The 24,026-nt window shown below is 47.5% G+C and overlaps 7 protein-coding genes and 2 non-coding genes across 9 annotated transcripts; 7 read left to right on the top strand and 2 right to left on the bottom strand.

Annotated features, from left to right (window-relative positions):
* The first annotated feature begins 22 nt into the window (after nt 1-22).
* Nucleotides 23-1,214, top strand: P175DRAFT_0462501 (dienelactone hydrolase family protein). Its single transcript, XM_040894791.1, has 3 exons — nt 23-94; nt 167-554; nt 628-1,214. The coding sequence occupies exons 1-3, from the start codon at nt 45-47 to the stop codon at nt 949-951; spliced, it is 762 nt and encodes a 253-aa protein (XP_040750920.1). The 5' UTR covers nt 23-44; the 3' UTR covers nt 952-1,214.
* A 3,376-nt stretch (nt 1,215-4,590) lies between these two features.
* On the top strand, nt 4,591-7,138 carry P175DRAFT_0440994 (LIM domain-binding protein; the record flags this gene model as incomplete). Its single annotated transcript, XM_040894052.1, has 5 exons — nt 4,591-4,894; nt 4,961-5,859; nt 5,927-6,214; nt 6,272-6,538; nt 6,611-7,138. 5 exons carry the CDS (start codon nt 4,591-4,593, stop codon nt 7,136-7,138), a joined length of 2,286 nt encoding a protein of 761 aa, XP_040750919.1.
* A 1,251-nt stretch (nt 7,139-8,389) lies between these two features.
* P175DRAFT_0440386 (WDR46/Utp7 family protein) lies at nt 8,390-10,055 on the bottom strand (the record flags this gene model as incomplete). Its single annotated transcript, XM_040894016.1, has 2 exons — nt 8,390-9,364; nt 9,426-10,055. The coding sequence occupies 2 exons, from the start codon at nt 10,053-10,055 to the stop codon at nt 8,390-8,392; spliced, it is 1,605 nt and encodes a 534-aa protein (XP_040750918.1).
* A 359-nt stretch (nt 10,056-10,414) lies between these two features.
* On the top strand, nt 10,415-13,009 carry P175DRAFT_0483017 (small subunit rRNA maturation protein TSR1; the record flags this gene model as incomplete). The annotated part of the gene is made up of 3 exons (XM_040895513.1): nt 10,415-10,574; nt 10,643-11,112; nt 11,171-13,009. Exons 1-3 carry the CDS (start codon nt 10,466-10,468, stop codon nt 13,007-13,009), a joined length of 2,418 nt encoding a protein of 805 aa, XP_040750917.1. The 5' UTR covers nt 10,415-10,465.
* Nucleotides 13,010-13,130: 121 nt separating this feature from the next.
* Nucleotides 13,131-14,757, bottom strand: sec17 (alpha-soluble NSF attachment protein SEC17). Its single transcript, XM_040897541.1, has 5 exons — nt 14,563-14,757; nt 14,357-14,480; nt 13,954-14,260; nt 13,709-13,883; nt 13,131-13,629 (listed from the first exon to the last, which is right to left on the bottom strand). The coding sequence occupies exons 1-5, from the start codon at nt 14,593-14,595 to the stop codon at nt 13,390-13,392; spliced, it is 879 nt and encodes a 292-aa protein (XP_040750916.1). The 5' UTR covers nt 14,596-14,757; the 3' UTR covers nt 13,131-13,389.
* Nucleotides 14,758-15,006: 249 nt separating this feature from the next.
* Nucleotides 15,007-18,192, top strand: P175DRAFT_0462484 (DUF726 domain protein). Its single transcript, XM_040894790.1, has 2 exons — nt 15,007-15,477; nt 15,836-18,192. The coding sequence occupies exons 1-2, from the start codon at nt 15,040-15,042 to the stop codon at nt 17,960-17,962; spliced, it is 2,565 nt and encodes an 854-aa protein (XP_040750915.1). The 5' UTR covers nt 15,007-15,039; the 3' UTR covers nt 17,963-18,192.
* Nucleotides 18,193-18,766: 574 nt separating this feature from the next.
* P175DRAFT_0533961 (cytochrome P450) lies at nt 18,767-22,131 on the top strand (the record flags this gene model as incomplete). Its single annotated transcript, XM_040900098.1, has 9 exons — nt 18,767-18,814; nt 19,034-19,415; nt 19,524-19,620; nt 19,683-19,809; nt 19,860-20,192; nt 20,252-20,490; nt 20,560-20,651; nt 21,886-21,947; nt 22,003-22,131. 9 exons carry the CDS (start codon nt 18,767-18,769, stop codon nt 22,129-22,131), a joined length of 1,509 nt encoding a protein of 502 aa, XP_040750914.1.
* P175DRAFT_0t105 lies at nt 21,485-21,556 on the top strand. The gene has a single exon. It is a non-coding gene; the product is annotated as a tRNA-Met (tRNA).
* A 923-nt stretch (nt 22,132-23,054) lies between the features above and the next one.
* P175DRAFT_0t106 lies at nt 23,055-23,126 on the top strand. Its single transcript has one exon. It is a non-coding gene; the product is annotated as a tRNA-Met (tRNA).
* The last annotated feature ends 900 nt before the right edge of the window (nt 23,127-24,026 follow it).

Below are 24,026 nucleotides of genomic sequence, written 5' to 3'. Positions count from 1 at the left end.
AACCTCATTTTACTCAATCTCCAAAAAAAAAAAAAAAATTCAACATGGCGTCCAATCCTCCAAAGGCATGCTGCACAACGGGCGTACTTCATACGTAAGCCACATATCATCGTCCTGATTTCAACCCCAATTCCTCGCAAGGAAATAACCTGGAGACTTGTCACAGAGGGACCCCGACTGGTAAAACGATAAAGTACGGAGCTTACAGTGGCTATCTCGCCGTTGCGCCTCCAACGCAGGCCCATCAAGATGTTGCGCTAATGATGATGCCGGACATTATGGGCATCTACGAGAACTCCCAGTTACTGGCGGATGCATTTGCCCTGCGTGGCTATACGTGCCTCGTGGTTGATGTCTTCAACGGAGATGCTCTGAAACTGAACACCATCATGTCCGGATTCGACGTCGTCGGCTGGATCAATGAAGGCCGCGACAACAGGGGCCCGCACACCACTCAAGAGGTCGATCCCATCGTCAAGGCAGCAATTCAATACTTGAAGCAAGAGCTAGGGTTTAAAAAGCTTGGTGCTGTCGGGTATTGTTTTGGAGCCAAGGTAAAAATCTGCCTCGTTATTATTATTGTTCCCCCCCCCTTCCACGGCCGGAATCTTACGTGTTGAATCTTAGTATGTCGTCCGCCATTTCCAAAGTGGAATCAACGTTGGGTTTATTGCCCATCCATCATGGGTGGATGAAAAGGAACTGGCAGGCGTCACGGGGCCGCTCTCCATTGCCGCGGCGCTCAACGATGATGTTTTCCCGCCTGAGAAACGGCACAAGAGCGAGGAGATTCTCTTAGATGCTGGCAGTCCGTTCCAGATCAATCTGTTCTCGGGGTCGGACGTGGGGCATGGATTTGCAATTCGTGGGCACCTCACGCCTGAAACCAGATTTGCGTACGATCAGGCCTTCAATCAGGCTGTGGACTGGTTTGACAAGTTCTTGAAGTAGGAATTAGATTCAACGAAGACAATAGTTAATTGATACTTGAGAGTTATTCTGTTGGTTATCTGAAATGATGGCTCGCGTGATGTTGAGTCCTTGTTGGAATTTCACGTCTGGAAGGGATGTCTTGTATGAATATATATATATATGTTCATGACAAGGGCAGATTCAACGACACACTAGCTCTTCTTAAGCCGTAGCAAAGGACAGGTGCGAAAAACAAAGCAATGCCATTAGATGTCAACAGGGTGACCAGGAGCAGGCAATGTACAAAAGAGATCTAGATACTGCATGATATTTGGTATTGGAGACTGAGAAGAACTTCGTCCGATGAGGTCGAGAAGCCACGCTGAGTTTATGAACTATTATTAGTTTACTCTAATCCCCTGCTTCTCTAGACCATTCCGGGTTTCCCTGACTGATCTATTGCTGGAACCCGATTATATGGTAATCTTGTGGAAGAAAAGGTTATTGATTTTTGAACGAGATGGTAGACTGACCGAATCCTACAATATATAGAACGAATGTGTATCTCGCCTACAGTACTGTTGTCAATTAACGAGCATCTTCGGGTTTGCACGCAAAGCTTACTATATATAGAAATATTATATATAACTACATAAGTAGATGTTGTGGTCCATGTATACCCGGAACAAGGCCTCATCTTCATTTTGATTTCAAAGATTCTAAAGGGACAGTGCATACATGGCAAGATCAAGATCTAATTTTTCTTTCCTTTCTGCTTATGTCAAAAAGGTTGCAACCCTCGTACTATATAACAATCCTCCTCCGGTTGCAGAGTTATATCGGAGCAGGGACCACGATGGCAGATCTAAGTCCTAATGTGAATTACTTTGTAGATAGGTACCGAGTAGTCTTTATTCTCAACCAAGTACACGGCTGAATCTTAACGCCAGGTATTTCCCTTGGTGGTGAGATCAAGGATTATTTCTCATCTACAGTTCTTTCCTTTAGGTCTCTAAATGGCATCATTCCAAACCCACACCCCCTGTTCTGTTTCCATGTCGCCAATAATCCATTCTACTGTTCGTCCCTCTGCCTTTCTTTCTTTCTTTCTTTCTTTCTTTTTACTGCCTACGTACTTAGAAGTCCTCATTACCTAGTTAAACTCGATTACACATGTACTACTTACCTAGCCTCTTCTCCATACTGTATTACTGTAGCACAGGTATGAACCAACAAGACTATAGTTGGAGTTTCGGTGGAATATCATATAATAACATGATCTCTCTAAACCACTTGAGAATACTGATGGCGATTAAACAGATATGGAAAAAAAAAAAAAAAAAACCCCCCATGCTTCATGCAAGAAACCGTGTTTTGTCAGGGCAGGAAGCTCTCAGGTTTTGCATATCTACCTAATCTATCAATCGTATCAACGACAGCAACCATGCTCTCTACCGTGAGCAAGAGGACCAACAATAGAGGAGGCCCAACCAAGTCGACTCTTGAAACCTTTTGGGGGGGATAACCCACAGAGAATCGTAGTAAAGATTTTTATGGTTGATTTTGTGATGGAAGGTAGGTTTATAGGGAGGTATTCTATTATTATTTATATTATGGAGAATAAAGACCGAAAATAACTCTATGATATGTTGTGAGTCTACCTCTATAAAAGTAGTTCAGTTCTTTTCTGCAGATAGTTTTTTATCTAACTAATTAGATTATTCAGAATTTTTTTTTTCTATTTTCTGGGCCGTGGTTCATACTCCTTTTTTCTACCGAACAAGTAGTACTACGGATAGCACTCCATACTGAGAGACTCCCAGTCTGAAGTTAGAGTGTTGAACAAACTCCATAGATGAAAAGAGTTTTACCCTTCAGGTACCTAGTAGGCAATTGGGATTAAGACGACCTGGGGTTACTATGATCGAGACGCCACCAACCGCGACAACACGAAGGGGATATCAAATTACAAAGAACAAATAGTGAATTTGACGGATATTGATTGATTGATTGATCTAATCCTAGGGTATATTGAGAGCTATCTACCTTCCTCCGCAACAGAGCCAAATACGCGTCCCGGTGACGCTCCTCCTGATTTTAAGACGTCTGCGTCGATTCGCTTCCACTGTCTTTCAGAATGTCAGTCCGCGTCCGACAATAGCAAGAAAAATGAATCCAAGGAGAAAATTTGTCTCTCAGACAAAATATACTGGCAAGTAGCAGACCAACCGGGAAAGGAAGGTCCGACTGTCTCGTCATGGGCGATTCGGTGGTAAAGAAGAAGAAAGAGGTTTGTCATCCTCGAGAGACTTGGGGGTAGAAATAAGGGGGAAAAAAAACAGAGAGGCAACTCACCATACAAATGTTAGCTCGCTTGCGATGATCTGATTGGGACTGTTATGGCATGATCATAAGCCAGGAACAGGCACTGAGTGTGTGGGCTGACAGAATCCTGGCATCACAAGATTCCCAGCAGCATTAACACTGAAAGCCATATCATCTGCTCCAAGAATACTGCCAAATTGGATTGGATTCTTCACAAAAGTGTAAGAGAGAGAATTGGAAAAGAACAAGCAAGAGGAAGAAAAGTGGAAGAAAAAAAAAAAAAGGTAAGGGATGATCCTCCGGTATTATATTTAATCCGTTCCACGCGTGATCCTTACCTAATAAGGAATAGTCCAGCTCCGACCATCGGATTTTCGAGCCAACAAAGCGATTAAAAGAAGAGAAGAGAAGAAGAAGAAGAAGAAGAAGAAGAAAAAGAAGACAACGACGACGACGAAGGAAAAAGAATTAGGAGGCGGTGGATTTTTCCATCTGAAAAATAAGAGGCGCAATTGTCTTCCTCTGTGCTTTTATAACCAAAGGGTACAGTGGAGATTGAGTGTAAGTTTTACTCTCCTCACCTCCAGAATCCCATCAATTTTCCCTCTTGCTCCCTCCCCTTTTAGCCACCATATTATTCCCTCCCTCTCCCTCTTGCTTTCTTTCCCTCCCCTCCTCCTTCTCTCCACCGCCTCTTGTTCCTTTTCCCTATTATCCTGATCGTCTTTGTGGCGCTTATTTTCTGTTCTCATCCTTCCAGTCCACCCCCAACTTTTCGCGTTCGTTATCAAGAGTCAGTGGGCTGGCGATCGCGACAGGTGCCGTTTCTCCATCTCCCTCTCTCTCTTTCCCTCCCTCTCTCTCTCTCTCTCTCTCGCTCTCTCTCTCTCTCGCTCCCCTCTCTCGTCTGGCCGCCCATAGCCCCTCCACAACTTTCATCATTCAATATCCGTTTTCGCAATTTATCTTCCACCAAGCATATTCTTCGTCGCATCTACTCTAACATTGGGCTATCTTAGGCGTCCAACACCCTGGCGGGCACCGGTGATTAGGCTAGGTTCGATCCATGCTCCATCTTCCGTGTGGTTCTGGACGATACCGACGCAGGCTCAGTCGTCCGTCAGCTGCGTCTTGGCCTCCGCTCCGACACTAATAGTGGCCGCCCTGTTGTGTCTCCACGTCAAGCGCGCTTTTCGAGTCCCGACGTCCGCCCAAGCTCCGTGATCGCCGATAAAATCACTGAGTTCATTCTCTCTATTATCTTGTTTTCTCTCCCTCTCCCTCCACCCCTCCTTATCTCCTTTCAATTCAAGGCTGTGGAGTCTCCGTTATCGGTGACTTCGTATTTCAGCGATGATGATGGCGCAGCCATTTGCTGCCCATCAAGGCATCCCTCAACACCCCGGTCTGCCGCCGGGTCATGCATTGGCTCCTGGCCAACACCCAAATGCTCATCCTGGCGCCGGGATGGTGCAACAGATGCACCCAGGAGTATCTGCCCCGGGTGGCCCACAGGTCACTCAAGGTGGTCCGATGATGGGGGGAATGCCCCCAGGGGCAGGGACAACCGGGCCCGGTGGTCCTGTACAAGCTCATGCTCTCTCTCATTTGGGTCCACAGGCCCACCTGTTCCAACAAGGCCCCTACGCGCAAAATTGTATGTACTCTTCACCATTGATAACTTTGTCCTGGCCGGTAGACTAACGACTTTTGTTCTGGATAGTTGCCGGTAATCCGCACCTTATGCAGCAGCACCATCAGCAACTCCTTAGACAGCGTATGATGTTCCAGCAACAACAACAGCAGCAGGCACAACAAGCACAACAGCAACAGCCCCAACAGCAACCGCCACAGCAGCCCCAACAGCAACAACAACAACATGCCGGCCTTCCGGTTTCTTTACCGAATGGCACACAGGCGTTGAACGCAGCGCAGATGGTCGCTATGCAAGGAAACCCCGCCATGCGACCGACAAATCTGCAAATGCAGCAGCTCCAGCAGATGTCCCACGGGCAGGCCCAGAATCTCCAACAGCAACAGCACCTTTTCGCGATGCAACAGGCTCAGGCTCAGGCACAGGCCCAACAAGCCCAACAAGCCCAGCAGGTCCAGCAACAGAACGTAGCGGGACAGCCTGGCCACGGCACCCCCCAGCAGCGCCCGGCACCCCAGCCTCAAGGTTTACATGATGCCCAGAGTGTTACGCCACAACCTCAGCCGGGACCACTGCCTCATCAGGGAAGCAGCACTCCCCAGCCAAATCCCTCTCAAATCGCGCCATCGCAGCCGCCACAACCGCAAGCCGTTGTTCCTCAACCGCAGCAGACTCCCAATCCCCCACCGCAACAACTTCCACAATCTCAGCAGCCTGGGCCGCAGATGCAGCAACAGCAAGCGCAACCCCAAGCGCAGCAGCTGCAAGCACAGCGGCAACCACCACAACCTCAACAGGGTCAGCCAGGCCTACCGCAGCCACCAATGACTGCGCAGGAGGCGCAATTGAAAGCCCAGCAACAGCAACAGCAGAATAATGCTGCGTTGATGATGCAGCAGCGAATGGCGCTGAAGGGTGCTACAATTCTTTGCCTCAATAACTTCGCTGAGCATCTCAGTAACTTCCAGGTACAACTCATGCATATTTCGAAATGCGCTTTTCCCCCATTGAAACAAATGCTAACTAATTGTATAGAGTCGTGGAGAGGCGCATGATCTTTTGTACTGGCAGTCCTTCGTGGACAGGTTTTATTCACCAACCGGAGTTCTCCGACAAGGCGTATACAATCCTCAAGCAGGCTCCAAACAATTTGAAATTGCAACCCCCGCTCTTGCACGATATTACATGACCCAATTTACGAGCGGTATTCGTCAGATTCAAATGCTCATTGAGGGAGCCCGGGAAAGAGACTCACCAAATGGGGGGCATATCGTGGAAAGTCCCAAAGCCTCCTTCATCTATTGGTTTACAAACGATGCTCAGGTTAGTTCATTCAGTGGTGTTTTCTTTATTTCAGTCTTTGTTTAACCTTCTCGTCAGCTGTTCGCAACTGGTACGTTGAGAGCGCACTTTGATTTCCAAAATAAAATCGAAATGCTTGACATCGTGATCATGAACCACAACGAATATCTTCCCCGAAGTCAATTGCAGGCACTTGAGGTACTACCCGACCAAAAGCAAAGTCCAAAAGTCTCGAAAAATATGGGCAAGCGGGCGCAGCAAAAGCAAGCTCAACCTTCGTTTACATTACCCGAATCTATGGTGACCGCCAACGGTGTGCCTACCCCCGTCATGAGCTTTTTGGAGGTAGGTTATAAAAGTTACTTTATTAGTTCATCCTGGAGAATGATTAGTCTGATCTTTATGTTTTTCTTCTAGGTGGCAGAAACAATTTCTCAAATGCAATTGCTGTTCCAGTACTCGCACCAGCACCCGCAATTAACGCCCTCGGAATCGCTGCGCAGCCTGGTCGGCAATATTCAGAACCAGGGTCCAAATCCTGCCTTCATGCCAGGGCCCATGAACCCAGCGCTACCACAGGGCCATAACCCGCGCGCACCTAGCGTTGGGGGCCCCAATCAATTTGCATCCCCTGCGATGGCTCATCTTGCTTTACCCGGAAACCAAGGCTCACCTCATCTCACTGGTTCGGCTCATCCAAGTCCTGCCCAGAGTAATCTTCCTGGACCTCCCGGGATGACCCCTCAAGGTCAGATGCAAGCAAACGTTTCACAAGTCACAAGTGCTAGCGCGAGTCCTAACGTAAGCAATAAACGTCGACGAGCAAGTACGGTCAAGATGGAAGGTGAGGATGGTGCTGGAGACGTCAACGGCACCGCTCCAGGGTCAGGCAAAGTTAAGGCTAGCCCCCGAGTTGGGGGCAAGAGGCAGAAAGGGACCGCTTGATTTCGACGTCCTAATGTTTTCTAGTTGAAATGTCCCGTTTTATCTCCGTTTCATTTTAAAGAGGGTGGTGACTGGCGTACATTCGGATGTCTTACGTGTTGCTTTTTTCTTTTTTTCTTTTTTTTTTCTAATACGTGGGGTTCGTGTCTTGTTCATTGAACACATCGGATGGCGTGTTTTTTATGGGTGTTCTTTACCGGTGAAGATTTGGTCGGTACCGGCTGGTAATATCCGCAGCGTGCGATATCAATTCGGATATGTTTATGGAACTTGGATTCCTGAACGTGAGGTCGGCCGCTTTGCTGAAACACAAAACGAAAGACCCTCGCGTTGCGGTCAAGGCCCTTTGGCATACATTGAGCTCAGCCTTATGTACTTTATCTGCTTCATCGTTTCGCATTTGGCTTATGTGGATCAGCAGTTTTCCTTTTCTTTTTTTTTTTTTTTCCCCTGACATCTTCCCTATCACTTGGAGTCAATGGTCTGTGTGGCTTTTCTCAGCGTGCGGGGATGATCTTGATTCCCAGTACGCGTTACATGTCCCTCGTGTCTAATGTTTGTGCTCTCTCTTTTCTCTCTGCTGCTGTATCTGCTCCTCTGATATCCATGTTTCATCATTGGCGAGTAATGTGCTTGGCGTCAGGGTTATGTTGTCAAGTTGGAATTCTACTTCATGCGGTGTTCAGAAATTTGCTTCGTATATGTTCTGCAGTTCAAAGAGTTCACAGTCACGATTTTGGCTACATGGCTGTGAGGGCAGACACTCCTGGAAACAAAATTTTCGAGTCTGTAGCGTCTATAAGGGTCTTGCTTGCTCTGTCTGTTCTTGTTAAAATTATGAGGCGTATATTCGCACCTAATTTTGGCCTGCCTGCCTAGTCTGGAACTAGATTATAGAGATATCTCCCACATCTTGCGGTTAGATTACTTATAAAAGGCAACAAACGCCAGAGCAAGGTTGAAGATAAAATTGTACATTTCTGATTATTTATTGATCAAGCTCTCCCTTTTTATATCCACAGCCTTTTTCCACCGACCCCCAACGCCCTCGAAATGCAAATATAGTCATGAACAGCTAAGAGACAATGCTCTCTATGAATCAGGGTATCCGAGTTCCTCGTTGCATTATCAAGGAGACAACCACGAGAGTAAAGACAACGAGGGGAAAACAAATCATGGGCAGAACGACACGTGCCACCAAAAAGGGACAAGAACAAGAGGGCAAAGCAAGGTACCTACCTGGGAAACAAATTACATTTCCTTCCGGGCAAATCGGCCCAGCGCCGGGCCCAAGTCTTCGCGCTCGGCTTGGAGCTTGTCCTTTGCACGCGCAGCATGCTCCTTGCGCAGCATCTGAGCCTTGAGCAGCTGGTCGTCGATGACATTCCGCCTGCCCTTCTTGCGGAGGTACCTGCGCAGCGCGCTGTTCCTGCCCCGTCCCCGGTTCTTGAGTTTTTCCATGGTATCTTCGGGTTGGCGATCGAGGTCCTTTTCCTCGCGGTTCTTCTTGTCGCTGATGGTGTCGACTTTGCCGATGAAATTGGGGTCGAGCGAGATCATATCCGGTTGGAGTTTGTTCAGAAGGGCGCGGACTTCGGCTTCCTGGCGTTGCTTGGGGTTTTCGTACGGGTTTACTTCCAGGGCATCGAAGTTGGGTTCTCCCGCGCCGGGGATGATGATGCTCGCGAAGCCCTTGTCGTGCGCCACGCCGAGGATATCCTCGAAGGGGCACCAGCGCATGTTTTCGATGCGTTGCCCGTCGCCGCCCCACGCCATGTAGGGGCTTTGAACTTTACCCTGATCGGCGGTTGCCGCGTCGAAGAGCCCGCGCCAAACGCTGACTTGAGTACCCCAGCCGACTGCTGTGAGACCGCGGTCACTGATGGAGACGGAGGAGCCCGGTTGGTGGCAGGAGTAGGAGTGGACTTCGCGGTACATGCGGATATCCCAGACTTGCATTTTTAGGTCTTGGCCTGTCGAGACCATATACCGTCCCTGGCGGTCGATTGCCATTGATCGGACTGGGCCACGGTGCACGAGGGCTTTGACCAGTGGGGCTTGCGTGTTGGGGGACCAGAGTGTGACGGTTCCGTTTTGGTGACCGACGTGGACGATGGCGTTCCATGGATTTTGGCAGAGGGATGTTGGGGCGCCGACTTTGGTAGGGATTTCAGCGACGAGCTGTCCGGTTGAGGTATCGGTGTACTTGAGATGTCCGCTCATTTGCTGGTGGTGGAATGTTAGAGAGGAGAGGTTTAAATATGGAAACGGGGTGGGGTGTACTCACAGCTGATGCGAGGAGGAAGTGATAAGGAAGGAATTCAAGGAAACAGGGCTCGACAATCCGGTTCAGACAGTGGATTTCCACACCCTTGCTATCGTAGATATACACCGACTTCTTCTGGGCCACAGCAAAGAACTGATTGTTGTGTAGCCACCGGGCATCTCGAACGGTTTCCCTCAGGTGCAGCTCACAGCCTAGCTTGCCATTCCGCCAGTCCATTGTCGCAACATGCCCTTTTCGTCCGGCTAACAACAACTCGCGGCCATTTCTTGTGTAGTCCATGCGGTACGGTCCGAAGTCCTCCAGCTTCAATTCAAACTTCTTCTTGGCGGTCTCAATTCCGACATTCGCTGTAATTTCGCTTTGTCGAACCCTATAAGTCCTTTCCATCTCCCCCTCAGGCTCAATAAAACCAGCTTCATGTTCGAGAAGAATCTCCGCATCTTTGGCCCGGACTACTGCATCTTTGTACTTGGCTTCAACGGCTCGGAGGTTACTCCGGAGCTTTTTGTCTCTGATACCCTGAGTATGGATAGCCTTTCCACGGCCGTAGGTCTTCTTTGCTTCGATCACTCTCCTGCTTTCTTTGCGCTGCATCGGCGCAACGGCCTTGGTTGGTGCTGATTCCGCCATCAGCGTTGCGGGGAGATATTCAACAGGGACAAGGGTGGTATTATAAATGAAATAAAGGTAAAGAGGAATAAAAGCTTCAAGTCTAATATAAAAAAAAAAAAAACACACTGTAAGCTTTCGAGTGTAGAGAAGAGCACCCGCAAATATTCTCGACGTTGATGTAGAAAGTTTTAATTTTTATTCTGCAGGAAAAAAAGACGCCAAGACCGCCTTTTTCGACACTCGCTTGTTTTTTTTCCTCCACCGCCTAATTTTTTTCCCAACAGACATAATCGATCTGTATTTGATTCTCGATTTTACGATCCTTTGCGGATTCTCTGTTTCTGGGATTCCATTTACTCCTAATTATTGTCATCTAAGTCATCCTGGCATCTCTTCCGTTTCGCTTCAAGGGCTCCAGCGGTGCCAATATGGCGCCCATTGCAACGGCTCACCACCACCGTTCGACTACCAAAACCACGCACAAGCCCTTCAAGACCAAACATGCTTCTAAAGGTGCCCTGAAAGAGAAGGCCAAAGGTATGGCAGCGAATTTGCCGTCTTGACTGTTGTTGTGCATATCTCGAATGCTGACCACCCGTCTCTAGGCAAGGTTGAACGAGGAGAGCGGGGTACTCGCAAGACCCCTCACCAGCAACTCATGTCAAGACTCGATCGGAGGAACCAGGCTCGGCAGAAGCAACAATTGAAGCACCAGGAGAAAGCCCAGGCTACCAGCATTTTTTCCGGCCAGAATGGAGCGCCCCGTCATGTCGCTATTGTGCCCCTTTCGGTCGATATCGATACCACCGCGATCATCCGGGCTCTGAATGAAAGTGTGGATGTGTCAAGCGATATTTCTTCTGATTCTATTCCCCGCGTACGGATCGACCGCTTCCGACAGAGTTTGCAATATATCCCTGCCAAATATGACTTGATGAGCGCATTAGATGCGTGCCGGATGGCAGATTTCGTGGTAGTGGCTCTCTCCGCTGAGGTCGAGGTCGAAGAAGAGGGAGAGTTGCTGCTCCGATCGATTGAAGGTCAGGGTATTTCAAATGTTGTTGCGATGGTTCAGGTATGCTCGTAGTGGTTGGGTTTCTGTGGTGTTTGGTGCATCTGTTGACATTTGCCAGGGTCTCGATAAAATCAACCCTCCCAAGAAACGCCCTCAAGTGGCTACCTCCCTTAAATCTTTCATGAACCACTTCTTCCCGGCTGTCGACAAGGTTCTTTCCATCGACTCACGACAAGAATGCTCCAATGCTATTCGATCCCTCTGCACTGCAACACCCAAAGGAATCCGCTGGCGGGATGACCGGAGTTGGATGCTCATTGAGAATGTCAAGTGGCCGGAGACTACTTCTGATGAGGTGAATGATGTCGTTTTGACCGGTGTTGTACGGGGAAAGGGCTTAAAGGCAGACCGTTTGGCCCATCTCCCTGGTTGGGGTGACTTCCAGATCGATTCTATCACAGCTGCCCCACTAGCTGCCGCACGAGCAAAGCGCGACGACGATATGAATGTGGACGAAAGCGACGCCCCCCAAACCCTAGACGCTCCTAGTGCAGACCAGGATGACCTAGCAACTGTCGCTCCGGAGGAAATTGAGATGGATGATGAGATGGATTCTCTCGTGGATACAGAAAAGAAAGGAGTTCTTCTGGATGACCACCACTACTTCTCTGACGATGATTCACACATCCCAGCACCGCCGAAGAGACTGCCTAAGGGTACCTCCAAGTACCAGTCGGCTTGGTTCTTGGAGGATATGTCGGATTCGGGCTCTGACATTGAAGATGAAGACGAGGACCAGGAGATGGACATGGACATTTCCGGCGCGCCTGAAGACGGCGTGTTCCCAGACAACCACGATGCTATGACGGAAGGTGGACCTTCAGAGTACCCTCAATCAGAGATGTTCCTTGACCCGTCACCAGAGGATGAGGCAGATCAGTTGGAAGAGTACCGCTCTAGCCGCAGAAAAGAAGCGAATGAGGATCTCGAGTTCCCTGACGAAATTGAGTTGCATCCAAATGTGCTTGCCAGAGAACGCCTTGCTAGATACAGAGGAATGAAGAGTCTCAAGACTAGCCCTTGGGCAACATCTGAGGATCGACCTCATGAGCCCGAGGAGTGGCGACGACTCCTCCAGTTCGGTGACTACAAGGGAGCGAAGAATAGGATTCTAAGAGAAGCTCTCATCGGAGGCGTTAATCCTGGCACAAGGGTAGAAGTTCGTCTGCGAGCAATCCCCGCTTCCCTCCGAAATCGGCCACAACCTCTGTCCTTGTTCTCGCTACTCCGACATGAGCACAAGCACACCGTCGTTAACATCAACATGCACCTAAATGCTAACGTGGAAGAACCTCTTAAGTCTAAGGAAGAGCTTATCGTTCAGTACGGCCCCCGCCGTCTCGTCGTGAACCCGGTCTTCTCCGCGGCAGACAACACGCCTAACAACGTGCACAAATACGACCGCTTCCTCCACCCCGGCCGCAGCGCTATGGCTACTTGGATCGGCCCTATGACCTGGGGCTCTGTCCCTGTCCTCGTCTTCAAGAACAAGACGGTTGACGACCCAGAGGTCCTCGATTCTGCGGACTCAAATGCCGCAGAAAACTTCCAGATCAATCGCCTGGAGCTCATTGGAACGGGCACAGTCGTGGCCCCTGATCCATCGCGTGTCGTTGCCAAGCGAGCCATTATCACGGGCCACCCTTACAAGATCCACAAGAAGGTCGTCACCGTCCGCTACATGTTCTTCAACGCAGAGGATGTCCACTGGTTCAAGGCCTTGCAGTTGTGGACCAGACGCGGCCGCAGCGGATACATCAAGGAGAGTCTGGGTACCCATGGTTACTTCAAGTGTACCTTTGACGCCAAGCTCAACCCACAAGATTCTGTAGGGATTAGCTTGTACAAGAGGGTGTTCCCACGCAAGTCTCGCGCCTTGGAGGAGCTTGTGCATTAGCTGGATCGGGACGTTCCGCAGCGTTTTCGTTTCAATTTTCGGTCCTGTCGATGTGGAGGGTTAGATATGGGAATGACGATACTTGGCTTGAAAGATGATATGATACCATAAAATTGCACAGTATGATTTGATGAGTTTAAAATAGACGACGGGTTTTTTTCCCCCTTCTTTCTACATTTTCCAAGACGCTTCCTCTTTATTTGCCTACGTAAGTACAAAGTATGCTTATGCAATTTTCGAGCACAAATACATGGATCGTCCATAAAAATAATAGTACTTATCATGAGCCCGTTTAGCATCAAATATTCCCAAATATAAGAATGTTCTTTATACGATGGTTCACTGAAAGCAAGATACAATCGAAACGAGGGGTAAGGTATCTACGAGAAATCTTCTTCCTGGGATTCAATATTGTTCTTGATCCGGAGAAGGATAGTCGTCTTCCACTTATCCAACTTGCTAAGCTGATCGAACTGGAAGAGCTTATCGGCGAACGCCTCCTGGTCACCTTGTTCAACTGTCTCGACCAAATCCACGAGCAGCTGGTGCTCTCTTGTTGAGGCAAATGTGGTATCAATTTCACGGTAGTTCTCGAGGGCGCGGCTGGCAGCAACCAGGTCCTGAATCCGATTAGCTCTCTCGCCTTTTTTTTTTTTTTTTTTTTAACAAAAACTGGTGGTGTATGGGTTGGGAGCCTACATTGGTAGCAAGATGGCAGATTCCGGCTTTCAGGAGATAATCCTTCACAGACCACTTCATTAGTCCGTTGCTGATGGATGAACGGCCGATTCGCTCGTAGTGCTCGATCGCCTTGTAGTAATCGCCCTCGAGCGCGGCCAGGTCAGCCGCCTTGAGGTAATGCTTGTTCGCAAGTCTAGAAATATACCAATGAGCGCTCTGATAATATATGACCGTTCGCGATAGAGGTGGGACGGGAAACGTACGCCTCAGCATTATCAGCGTCAAACCACTCCGCGGTCTTCTCGTAAGCGTCCAGCGCCTTCTTGGTGTCTCCTAACTCCATCTCATATACCTCCGCAACGTACTGCTCCTGCGTGGCCGCTCGACGCAAGTTTCCTTTCAGCACATAGTGTTGAATAGCGGAAGAAAGTACTCGAACGGCATCCTCTGGGTCTGACTTGCGGTAGACCTTGAAGGCCTCCTGCAACGTGTTGGCGGCATCATCGGGTTCGTTCAGATTCTGGGTTTGGATAGAGGCAGCCTTTTCGAACGCTAAACCGGCTTCCTTGTCTGAAAAATACCAAAAAGGTCAATATTTCCGCGACGGTCTATTCCAGCTTGTATTCCCAGGAAGGTAAGTAAGTTGGCTTTGGAGGGGTCGCTTACTCTGCTTCTGAATTCGAAACGCATTCGCAGCCTGTGTGTACAAATCTGCAGCATTCTCGTATTTCTCTGTGCGGCCACCAAAGAAGCTGAAGCCACCGGAGGCGCCTTGCAACGCTTTATCGGCCTAGAAGACGTCGCGGGACGGTCAGCGATCGACATTCCTGTATAGGGCGGGGTGGAGGCAGAGAGAGGTGAAATGGACTTACTCTTTGCAGCAGAACACGTGGATCTTGGGCCATGTTCAATGTAAGGTGTCCGGTCAGCGATTCGGTTAAAGAGAAATAACTCGATAAATAAAGTTCGCGAGTGAAGTCTTTAGGGGACAAAAGACAGCACAAAAGAAGAGAGAGTGTTGTAGGAAGACAGGGAAGCTAAGCTGTTCAGACTATCATCACCTTAACCAAGATCCGCCGCTGCTCGGGAATGGAGGCGGTCGCCACTTTTTTTTCCTCTCCTTTGTCTTCTCTTGTAACGCCGTCAAGTCTCTCGCTTTCGAAATCAAACACTCATTCACGTAAAGATATTAATAATATCTTGACTCTGCTTTCTCTGTTTTTGCAATATTTACGATGCTTCGACACTCCAGTCCTCGAATTTATGGCGCACTGCTCTGTCGCAGCCAACCGGTCACCTATCAACGCTACTACTCTTCCTCGGGCGCAAAGGAGGAGGATATTGAATCAATGCTTTCGAAACCGACCTGGTCTGTTCGCTCGTTGCTCCCTGATGCAGCTACAAAACCACCCTCTCCATCAGTTACTCCAGCGCAACTTCACCATCTACTGCGTCTGTCCGCTCTTCCCCAACCCTCTAGCCAGGAGGAGGAACAGAGAATGCTGGGAACCCTCGAGTCTCAGATTCATTTCGTCAAGGAGATCCAAAAAGTTAATACTACGGGGGTTGAACCGCTGCAAAGCATTCGAGATGAGAGTCCAGAGGCGTCGAAGGAAAACACCATTGGACTGGAACAGCTAAAGGAGGCCATGTCTAAGGAACAAATAATCGGTCGGAACAAGAGAATTCAACGTGTTGTTGACTCTGGGAGAAATAACCGCCCTGACGGGGATGCATGGGACGGAAATGCCCTTGGGTATGCTTCAAAGACGAAGGGGAAATACTTCGTCGTTGATACGGCCAACTCATAAGGCCCTCAATGTCTGTTCTAGAGCAACAAAGGGATATATACAATTGCCCTCTTCTTCTCGTCCACAATCCTTTTGTGTTTTGTCTTTGCCCTTCCCTAAGGAATCCAACCATCCCTTACGTTACGTCACTCGGCCAAGCTCGCTGTAAACCGCTGAGTCATCCAGACCCTGCCTCACTTCTCCCTGATGAGCTCAACAAGTCGCTTCTTTCTCTCTCCTTCAACCGCCCATCGATGGTGGGCTTGTGTATTATTCTTCGCCATTTTACTTGGAGGTGATTTAATCGTTATTCTACCTTTCTCCCCTACACTCGATGTGGAAGAATTTCAAAGAGAAGCATGCCAGCACCTTCGGCTCGGCTCCACCGGCGGAGGCGAAGGGAAACCATGACCAGGACTTAACGACTATTCTCGACCGTTCACAACGAGCTGACCTCACAATTTTGATTGCTCAAATCACTATGCGTATGAGAGACTTGATTGAGGAGAGTTTTAAAGCTATTCCGGCACAAAATCAGGAATTCCTACCAACCCAACTTATAGACTTTGATGACAAAGACAACAAAGATCATGCCCTATCTTCAGATGCAAAGGAGGAAGAGGTGTCCAAAGAGGAAGAAACTCGATCAGAGTATGTTCCGACCGCCGAAGACGTCAAAGCTGAAGCTAGCGCCCTCACTCAATTTGACGATTGGAAAGACTCTGTCCTTCTTCGGGTAGGAGAAGTCGTCAATCGGGAAGAAGAGAGTCAGGGCCAGGAGGCAGAGAATTCGAGTTCACAAGATACACAAAAGTCCGAAAGCCCACATGAGGACGAGGATGACCGCACCTGGAATCGACTTGCTGAAATATATCCACCTTTGGAGACACCACTAATAAAGCTTCCCAAAGCAAAAAGACTCTTGATACTTCATTCACTGCTTCTTTTGCTGCTCAGTTTGGAGCACTACCGCGCCCACTCCCGTGTTTTGATGTTGTACGCTGCGTCTAGCTTGGGCGTGGGAATCAAAACTCTCAACCAGGATGAAGTTAAGATAGCACGAGGATTACTTGATACAGCTCTTCAACTTGATGCGAACTCGGACGACGCTCAAAATCAAGGAAGAGAGCGTGACTCCTCCCGAAAATGGAAAGTTGGCATAGCATCCGTGGCTGGTGCTGTCCTGATTGGCGTTACCGGTGGACTTGCTGCGCCTCTGATTGCAGCCGGCCTGGGGACAGTTATGGGTGGATTGGGACTTGGAGCTACAGCTGCAGCTGGTTATCTCGGAGCTCTTGCTGGCAGCGGGGTCATCGTTGGTGGCCTCTTTGGCGCCTATGGCGGTAGGATGACCGGACGCATGGTGGATAAATACGCCCGTGAGGTGGATGATTTTGCGTTTTTGCCCATCCACGGGTCTAGACAGAGACATGTTGATGAGAAGGAAGCAGCTAAGCAGGATCACCGCCTTCGTGTCACGATCACCATCACTGGTTGGCTCACCGAGGAAGACAATTTCGTGGTCCCGTGGCGTGTCATCGGCCCCGATTCAGAGGTCTTCGGCCTCCGCTGGGAAACAAACCCATTAATGGACCTTGGAAATGCAATCGATTACCTAGTCACAAGCGCTGCTTGGTCTGCAGGTGGGCAAGTTTTGTCCAAAACGATATTCGCGGGTCTTCTCAACGCTATGATCTTACCTCTTGGTCTTCTTAAGCTTGCTCGTGTGGCCGACAATCCTTTTAGTATCGCCAAGGCACGCGCGGACAAAGCTGGCGAGGTTCTTGCCGATGCCTTGATAAGTAAGGTACAAGGAGAGCGAGCTGTGACCCTTATTGGGTATTCACTGGGTTCTCGAGTTATTTTCTCGTGCCTGCAGAGCTTAGCCAAGAGGCAAGCTTACGGATTGGTCGAATCGGCGATTCTCATGGGATCCCCGATCCCATCTGATACTCTGCATTGGCGTCGAATGCGGCGTGTCGTGAGTGGACGGCTAGTCAATGCCTACTCGGAAAACGATGCCGTGCTTGCCTTCTTGTACCGAACGAGCAGCCTTCAGCTTGGAGTTGCTGGGCTTCAACCTATCAAGAATGTCCCAGGCGTTGAAAACCTCGACGTCAGTGAAATCATAAGTGGCCATCTCCGCTACCAGTTCCTGGTTGGGCGGATTCTTCGAATGGTGGGGTTGGAAAGCATCAATTCCCGAGAACTTGCGCGAGAGGAGGCTGCATTGGCAGTAAAGGACCGGAAACAGGAGCAGCAACGCATCCAGAACGAGCGTCGGGCGGGTGTTGAAGGAGATAGTGAAGCAGCACGTCGGAAGTTAGCAAGTGGCGAACTCGCCGATAGTGATGAGGCTGGGATGCCAAAGCAGGTGCAGGAAAGCACAGAAGAGAATCAGCATCGTATACCACGCCGTCCGGTACCGTCTAGGATCTCTCAGGAAGAGACCAAGGAACAGGCACCGTCACGTACTACTTGATACTCTTGTTGTTTTACCTTAGGTAAGCCATGACGAATTTATCAGCGTCTGATTGGTCAAGCCACGATCGCTTCTTCTTTCCTATATTGGTTAGACTGTGTGTGAATTTCTGCGGCATTTAATTATCCGAGGATAGTTCATGTCACATGATAATTTCCATCTAATAAATGAAACAATAGGACTTTGAATCTATCTGGTTGGGTGCAATCTACCTGTCCAGGAGACTATCCCATGTATGTATATATGACTTGTTTCAGCACAGTTGTAAGTGATTATTTAGTAAGCTAGGGTTTAACAGCTATCCATGGATAGCTAGGGTTATGCCCATGTAAGGAGAAATTTCGTATGTTTGGTAGAGCTGAAACATGGAAGTATATCATACCATAATATGCACAAATCAGCTCGTCTTTTGCCTGATATTATCATGGATTATCACACATTCCTCGGCTGGTACTGCCTTCCCACGCTTTGCCTCTTGGTTCTAGGCTCGGATATCAAAATGAGATGGCACCACGCAGCCTTAAGAAAGTATAATAGATTGACTTTTCTTCCGAAGACCCTGACCCCATTCAAAAGCCATGGTTAACTATTAGTTAACTAAGCGTACAGGGATTGATTTCACATTGGGCAGAGGGAAGAAAAGGGTTTTTTTTTTTTCTTGAATCGTTTATAAAGAGTGTACTCCGTAGGACCTCTATTTATTGCTCTAGTGGTTTTTAGTATTTAATCAAGGTTCCCGTTCCGATGGGACTGTGTTTTAACAATTTGTTCGAAAGTCAATAGAAACGCTACAGGATATCTGCAATGGATACATTACAGATCATCGGCCTCGTGATATTCTCTATTGTTCTGGTAAGTCCCAGTGAGCTGTGATTTTTGTTAACCCCCCCCCCCCTTAAATGAGTGCTAGCTACTAATTTCTATCCCTTATTATGTAGATATGCGTAAAACTCCACCAGATTATACTTTCTATATTTCACACCAAGAAACTCCTGCAAGATGGATACAACAAGGTAGCCCAGCTTTTGATCAGCATCTATGGGCAGTCAGTGTACTAATAGTAGCGAATAGTTCTCCAAGCAGTCGTTATTATTTAGCCTTCCCATGCTCAACGGACCCAGCGTAATGGTATCGTCCGCAGATATCAAAACATTAGTAGGCTCGCAAGATAGCAAACTGGATGTTGTTTCAGCCCACTTTGATCTCTTGGAATCTGACTATATGTTACTGGATGCACAAATTCGGGAATCCCATTTCCATGAGGAAGTGGTCCGAGGGCCTTTCTCAAAACGACTGGGGACATCGGCACTGCTCATGTGGAAAGAGATTCAGCAGTCAGTGGACCAGGTTTTTGGGTCTCAGCCAGGGACGTTGGAAACGCTTAGGGTCCATGATAGTATATGCCAAGTGGTTGCTCGTGTGGCTAGCTCTCAGCTTGTTGGGGAAAAGTTGTGTTTGTGACTCTCTCTCTCTCTCTCTCTCTCTCTCTCTCTCTCTCTCTCTCTCTCTCTCTCTCTCTTTATCTGGCTATAAACAACTCTGACAGCATCTGAGATACTAGGTCACGATGAGAGATACCTCGAGAGTATAATTGGTTTCTCCAGGGCAGTTGCCATGGGTTCCTTTGTCATAAAGCTGTTCCCACCTTTTCTAAGGCCGTGTGTTCTCCTATTCCTCTCTCTTCTATCATTCGGGATCATTAATAGACTATGATTTTCAGTCTTATAGGCCGCGTGGTCTCGATTCCAAACCACTGGTATTATCGAAAGATAGCCCCTCGGGTTTTGCGTCTAATCAGCAATAAAATACTACTTGCGCAGAATGGGGACATGGCGTCCAAAGATCCGGTAAGCCCTCTAGATGCCCTGCAGTCTCTAGTAGTCTTAACAGATGTCAGAGCGACTACCTCGATTACCAAATTGAACATTCACTCAACTCAAAAGACACCATTGAGCAAACACCACGTCAGATTTCGCTTCGATTAATGGTTCTGAACTTCGCCACCATCTTCCCTGCATCTGCAATGATGACGAACGTGCTTCTAGACCTTGCAAGCCAGGATCGAGGTGCATCGTATATCCCTTCCCTCAGGGAGGAGATCCACCGCGTCGGCGCAATAGAAAACCAAGTGTGGAATGAAAGAGCACTCGACAAACTGCACAGAATGGACGGTGTTATCAAGGAGAGTTTCCGGATGTGTGGCCCTCTGTGCTATGCACTTCCACGAAAAGTGAGTGTTTTATTCGGCAACCCTACTCCTACTAATCAGATAGTAATGTGGAAAATTAGGTTCAGTCGCCAGAAGGGCTGCGACTTGAGAACAACTCAAAGCTCCCTCGGGGAACTCTTGTAGGAGTTCCGATGTATTCCATTCACCATGATCCGTCTATATACCCATCGCCGCACACGTATGACGCTTCGCGCTTCTGTCCGGATACGACAGATCAAGATCTCAATAAAGGCTGTCAAAAACCGACATCAACCAACTGCGACCATTATCTGGTATTTGGAAAGGGGAAGCATGCATGGTAATTTTTTTTTTTTTTTTTTCAAGTTGATAGATACGAGCATTGAGGTTGTTGTTAACTGAGCTTTAGTCCTGGACGATTTTTTGCGACCAACATGATAAAGCTGGTCTTGGTCTATCTGCTATCGAACTATGAGATCGGCCTGGTTGAGGAACGACCTAGTAATCAATGGATAGGAGGAGCTATCTTACCACCACTCACAGCCAGCCTAACGTTCACAAGGCTAGCTTGGGGGGGGGGGGGGGGGGGGGGGTAGGGTTTGAATGACCGCCTGTAGGGTTTCCTGTGTTGATTATATTTGATTTATTCGTGGGGAAGGTTACGGTATGCAGGCGCTGGTAATTAACATAAGGCTTAAGCTGCCGGGCTTAGGAATATGGGGTTGGCCAAAAGGTGACTGTCCCGGTGTTCTATCCGATATACTACATATATAATATTAATTATTAGATCCACCGGATCATATACCATACAAAGTCTGATATCATTACCTTTCCTGGAACTATAATGGCCTCATCCAGAACAGTAGGATTAGACACAAACTTGGAACTAGATTGGACAGGAAATAGAGGCACGAGTAAAGTATCACAAGCTTTGGATCTGTCCTTGTAAGGGATCAACAAGGTTCATAGTTAGACGAGGCATAATGAAAGCGTTAGGTTCCTGGGGCGGACCATGTTGAATTAACCACAAGTATGCTATCATTGTTGCGGACATGACTTTATATATACGTGATCAACAACATAAAAAATTAAAACCAGCCAAACATTAGGCCCAAAGTTACGCTCAGAATTATCCTGTCAAGAATAACTATGATTTATTTTCTACATATTTTCTACCAAGAATGTATATTCTTTCGCTACACTAAAGATTTGTGGCAAAGCAGCTTATGATGTAGTACATAGTTACGGCCTGAACCCTTTTAAAACCATGATCATTATCTGTAAATCAGTCCTGAGTCATAGTTTCAAATTTGGATTGTCCATTCAATCACCTCAGCATGTTAGCTCAGGGGAAGAGCGCCGGGCTCATAACCCGGAGGTCCCTGGATCGAAACCAGGACATGCTAAGACATTTATTTTTTATTTTTTTATTTTTTTTTCTAACTATATGTTATCAACAAGATAAATTCATAGTCAGACTTAAAGTGTTTATTTTGTTTAGCCTGCTACCTGTTGCCTTCTACTATCTATGACTCAACTGGGTTCCTCACAATTTAAATATGTTAACAGGCTGTGAGCCAGGCAAGGAAGACATTCCCTTCAGCCGAAATATGCCCAAAATATATCTTCGCTGTTCCTACCAGGACACATGGTCTAATACTTAAAGTTTGACAGGGTTCGATTTCTTATATTGTTGATCACATAACTATACTTATCCTGTCGAATAATCCGGTAGCTGTTATTTCTGCGAGCAGTACGCAGCTTCTGCATCCAGATAAACTGCCACCGCAATACCCTGTATCGAGTCCCATCCCATTCCCAGTTGGCTTATATGTCTTGCTAACACACCTAGTCACAAGGATACAATGCCAAGCAGATAGCCACTTACAACAAGACCATGTTAGATATCACAATGGCTCTTCACATCCAGGCCTGTAATAAATGGGCTGGCTCGAGCTCGCGATGCTGCTCTCAAGTTTAACTCCAGGAACGGGGAAAGTTGTTGTCGTACTACTCGAGGCTAATACGACGATTGGCCTTCTCACTAAACCGAGTGATACTAATCGATTCTGGCCAACCCTGTGTGGTTCACTGTTTTTTTTTTTTTCTCTACCAGTCAAAGTTTTTCTGTCCGAACCCAAGGTGATTGAACTTATTCGTTATTAAATCGTCCAATCCATTCAAGCATATATTGACCAGTGTCGTACACACTAGATAACTAGATATAGGGTGTCCTGGAAGTTTCCAACATAGGTAGTACGTATAAGTTCCATTCGACAGGTATTTTCTTTCCATGAGAGGCCGCAAAAGATAGAGCCAGTCGCGTCTCTTGTCTTACTTCCCAAAATACTCCAATTTGTTGGATAGTGTAGAGCCACCTGTTGATCATACCCTTCCCCGTAATGACTACCCGTGTAGTATATGCCTGCCATTTGCTAGATCGAATCGATTACTCTACTATCAATACAGCTAGGTAGGGGTCGTAAAAGTACCTCGTACGTGTGGGAACTTCGCTAAGCACGTGGGAATGTCCATAGTGCTCAACCATCTTCATCTTGTTATTAGACAGTAGCGAGTAGTAGACAAGGCGAATTGAGAGACAGCTTCTTGGAACGGAGTCTGAAGCAAACTTTTACTATTCAAGTGGAATCCCAGGTATTCAGCTGCAGAGAAACAAACCATCTCGCGTGACCAATTCCTTCTGTATTTGGAAGGGCAATGTAATGTTCGCCGCATTATGCCTGTTGCAGTATAGTTTCCGGGCAGGTTTATTCCTGAGCCTCCTACTTTAGGTTTAGTGTATGTATGATCCACGCACGCTATTGATATCAAAATTCCCCAGAACCATTTGCACAAAGAAGCCTTTCAAGAGTTCAAATAACGGAAGCATTTCTCACCAATAGAAGCATGTTAGCTCAGGGGAAGAGCGCCGGGCTCATAACCCGGAGGTCCCTGGATCGAAACCAGGACATGCTATGGCATTCATTACTTTTTTCTTTTTGCCTACGTAACAATGTCTTCTCTTCTATTGTTGGAGTTTGTCCTATGCAAGACTGTGAAGGTCAAAATGAACAAGTTTTTTTTATGTTTTGGGCATGGATAGATTGGATTTTGCTCTACTGTGGGACCAGGGTGAGGTTTCTGGCAATCTTTTGTGCTATACTATTTTTGGATAATTTATTATTATGTTGACCTCGGCTAGCCCTAAGCCCTATTTTGCTTATGGTTCGCTGTCAGGGCATTTGAAGTATAGTATCTAAGTAGAGAAGATAGAAGATGTGGGTGTCTATAAGTTCTCCCTAATAATCTCTATGCAGAGTTTGGGTTTTTATACCCTACAGCCTTCCAGAGTGAAAACTTTGCTGTTCAGTCTATCCAAATAACCAGCATACCTTTCACTCCGTAGGCCAAGCATTCTACATAGAGCTATTATTGACGGATGTTCCATCAAGTGCTTTTAATTTATTATGATTTTCTGTGTTCTTAGTATGATGCATATTAATCCCATTGTCTGACTATTAAGAGATGAAGAAATATTGACTGATATTTAATTTCATAGCATGGTATTAGTGAGCTAGGGAAGTATTCCCATATCCTCCAGAAAGCCACAAAGGCTTTCTCCTTCTATAGACCAAACCTATATATACCTTGATCTTTGTTGAGCCAAAGATGGAATTTCTCTTCGTTTGACTTCAAACCAGGTAACTCGGCATACTTTCCACCTAAATAGTGGCCTTCTTCCACAAGGTCCCTTCTTGGCCAGGCCGTGCGATCCGCTGCATACTCCATACATCCCATCGTCTATTATATATACTCTATTGCGTCTGTATGGTGGGTAAATAACTTCGAAAAAGGCTAAGTGGTTAAACACCATTT

The sequence above is a fragment of the Aspergillus ochraceoroseus genome (assembly GCF_002846915.1).
Source record: "Aspergillus ochraceoroseus IBT 24754 chromosome Unknown P175scaffold_6, whole genome shotgun sequence".
Taxonomy (NCBI): Eukaryota; Fungi; Ascomycota; class Eurotiomycetes; order Eurotiales; family Aspergillaceae; genus Aspergillus; species Aspergillus ochraceoroseus.
The sequence above is the reverse complement of the archived record's forward strand: the minus strand, read 5'-3'. Positions and strand labels throughout refer to the sequence as shown.

What these genes read in the sequence shown, in the direction of transcription:
- P175DRAFT_0462501 (XM_040894791.1), top strand. Translation starts at nt 45, where the DNA reads ATGGCGTCCAATCCTCCAAAGGCATGCTGCACAACGGGCGTACTTCAT. An exon ending in ACAACGGGCGTACTTCATAC is followed by an intron (nt 95 to 166) that starts GTAAGCCACATA and finishes GACTTGTCACAG; the next exon opens with AGGGACCCCGACTGGTAAAA. An exon ending in GGTATTGTTTTGGAGCCAAG is followed by an intron (nt 555 to 627) that starts GTAAAAATCTGC and finishes GTTGAATCTTAG; the next exon opens with TATGTCGTCCGCCATTTCCA.
- sec17 (XM_040897541.1), bottom strand. Translation starts at nt 14,595, where the DNA reads ATGGCCCAAGATCCACGTGTTCTGCTGCAAAGA. An exon ending in CACGTGTTCTGCTGCAAAGA is followed by an intron (nt 14,481 to 14,562) that starts GTAAGTCCATTT and finishes GACGTCTTCTAG; the next exon opens with GCCGATAAAGCGTTGCAAGG. An exon ending in GTTTCGAATTCAGAAGCAGA is followed by an intron (nt 14,261 to 14,356) that starts GTAAGCGACCCC and finishes GGTATTTTTCAG; the next exon opens with ACAAGGAAGCCGGTTTAGCG.
- P175DRAFT_0462484 (XM_040894790.1), top strand. Translation starts at nt 15,040, where the DNA reads ATGCTTTCGAAACCGACCTGGTCTGTTCGCTCGTTGCTCCCTGATGCA. An exon ending in AGACGAAGGGGAAATACTTC is followed by an intron (nt 15,478 to 15,835) that starts GTCGTTGATACG and finishes AATTTCAAAGAG; the next exon opens with AAGCATGCCAGCACCTTCGG.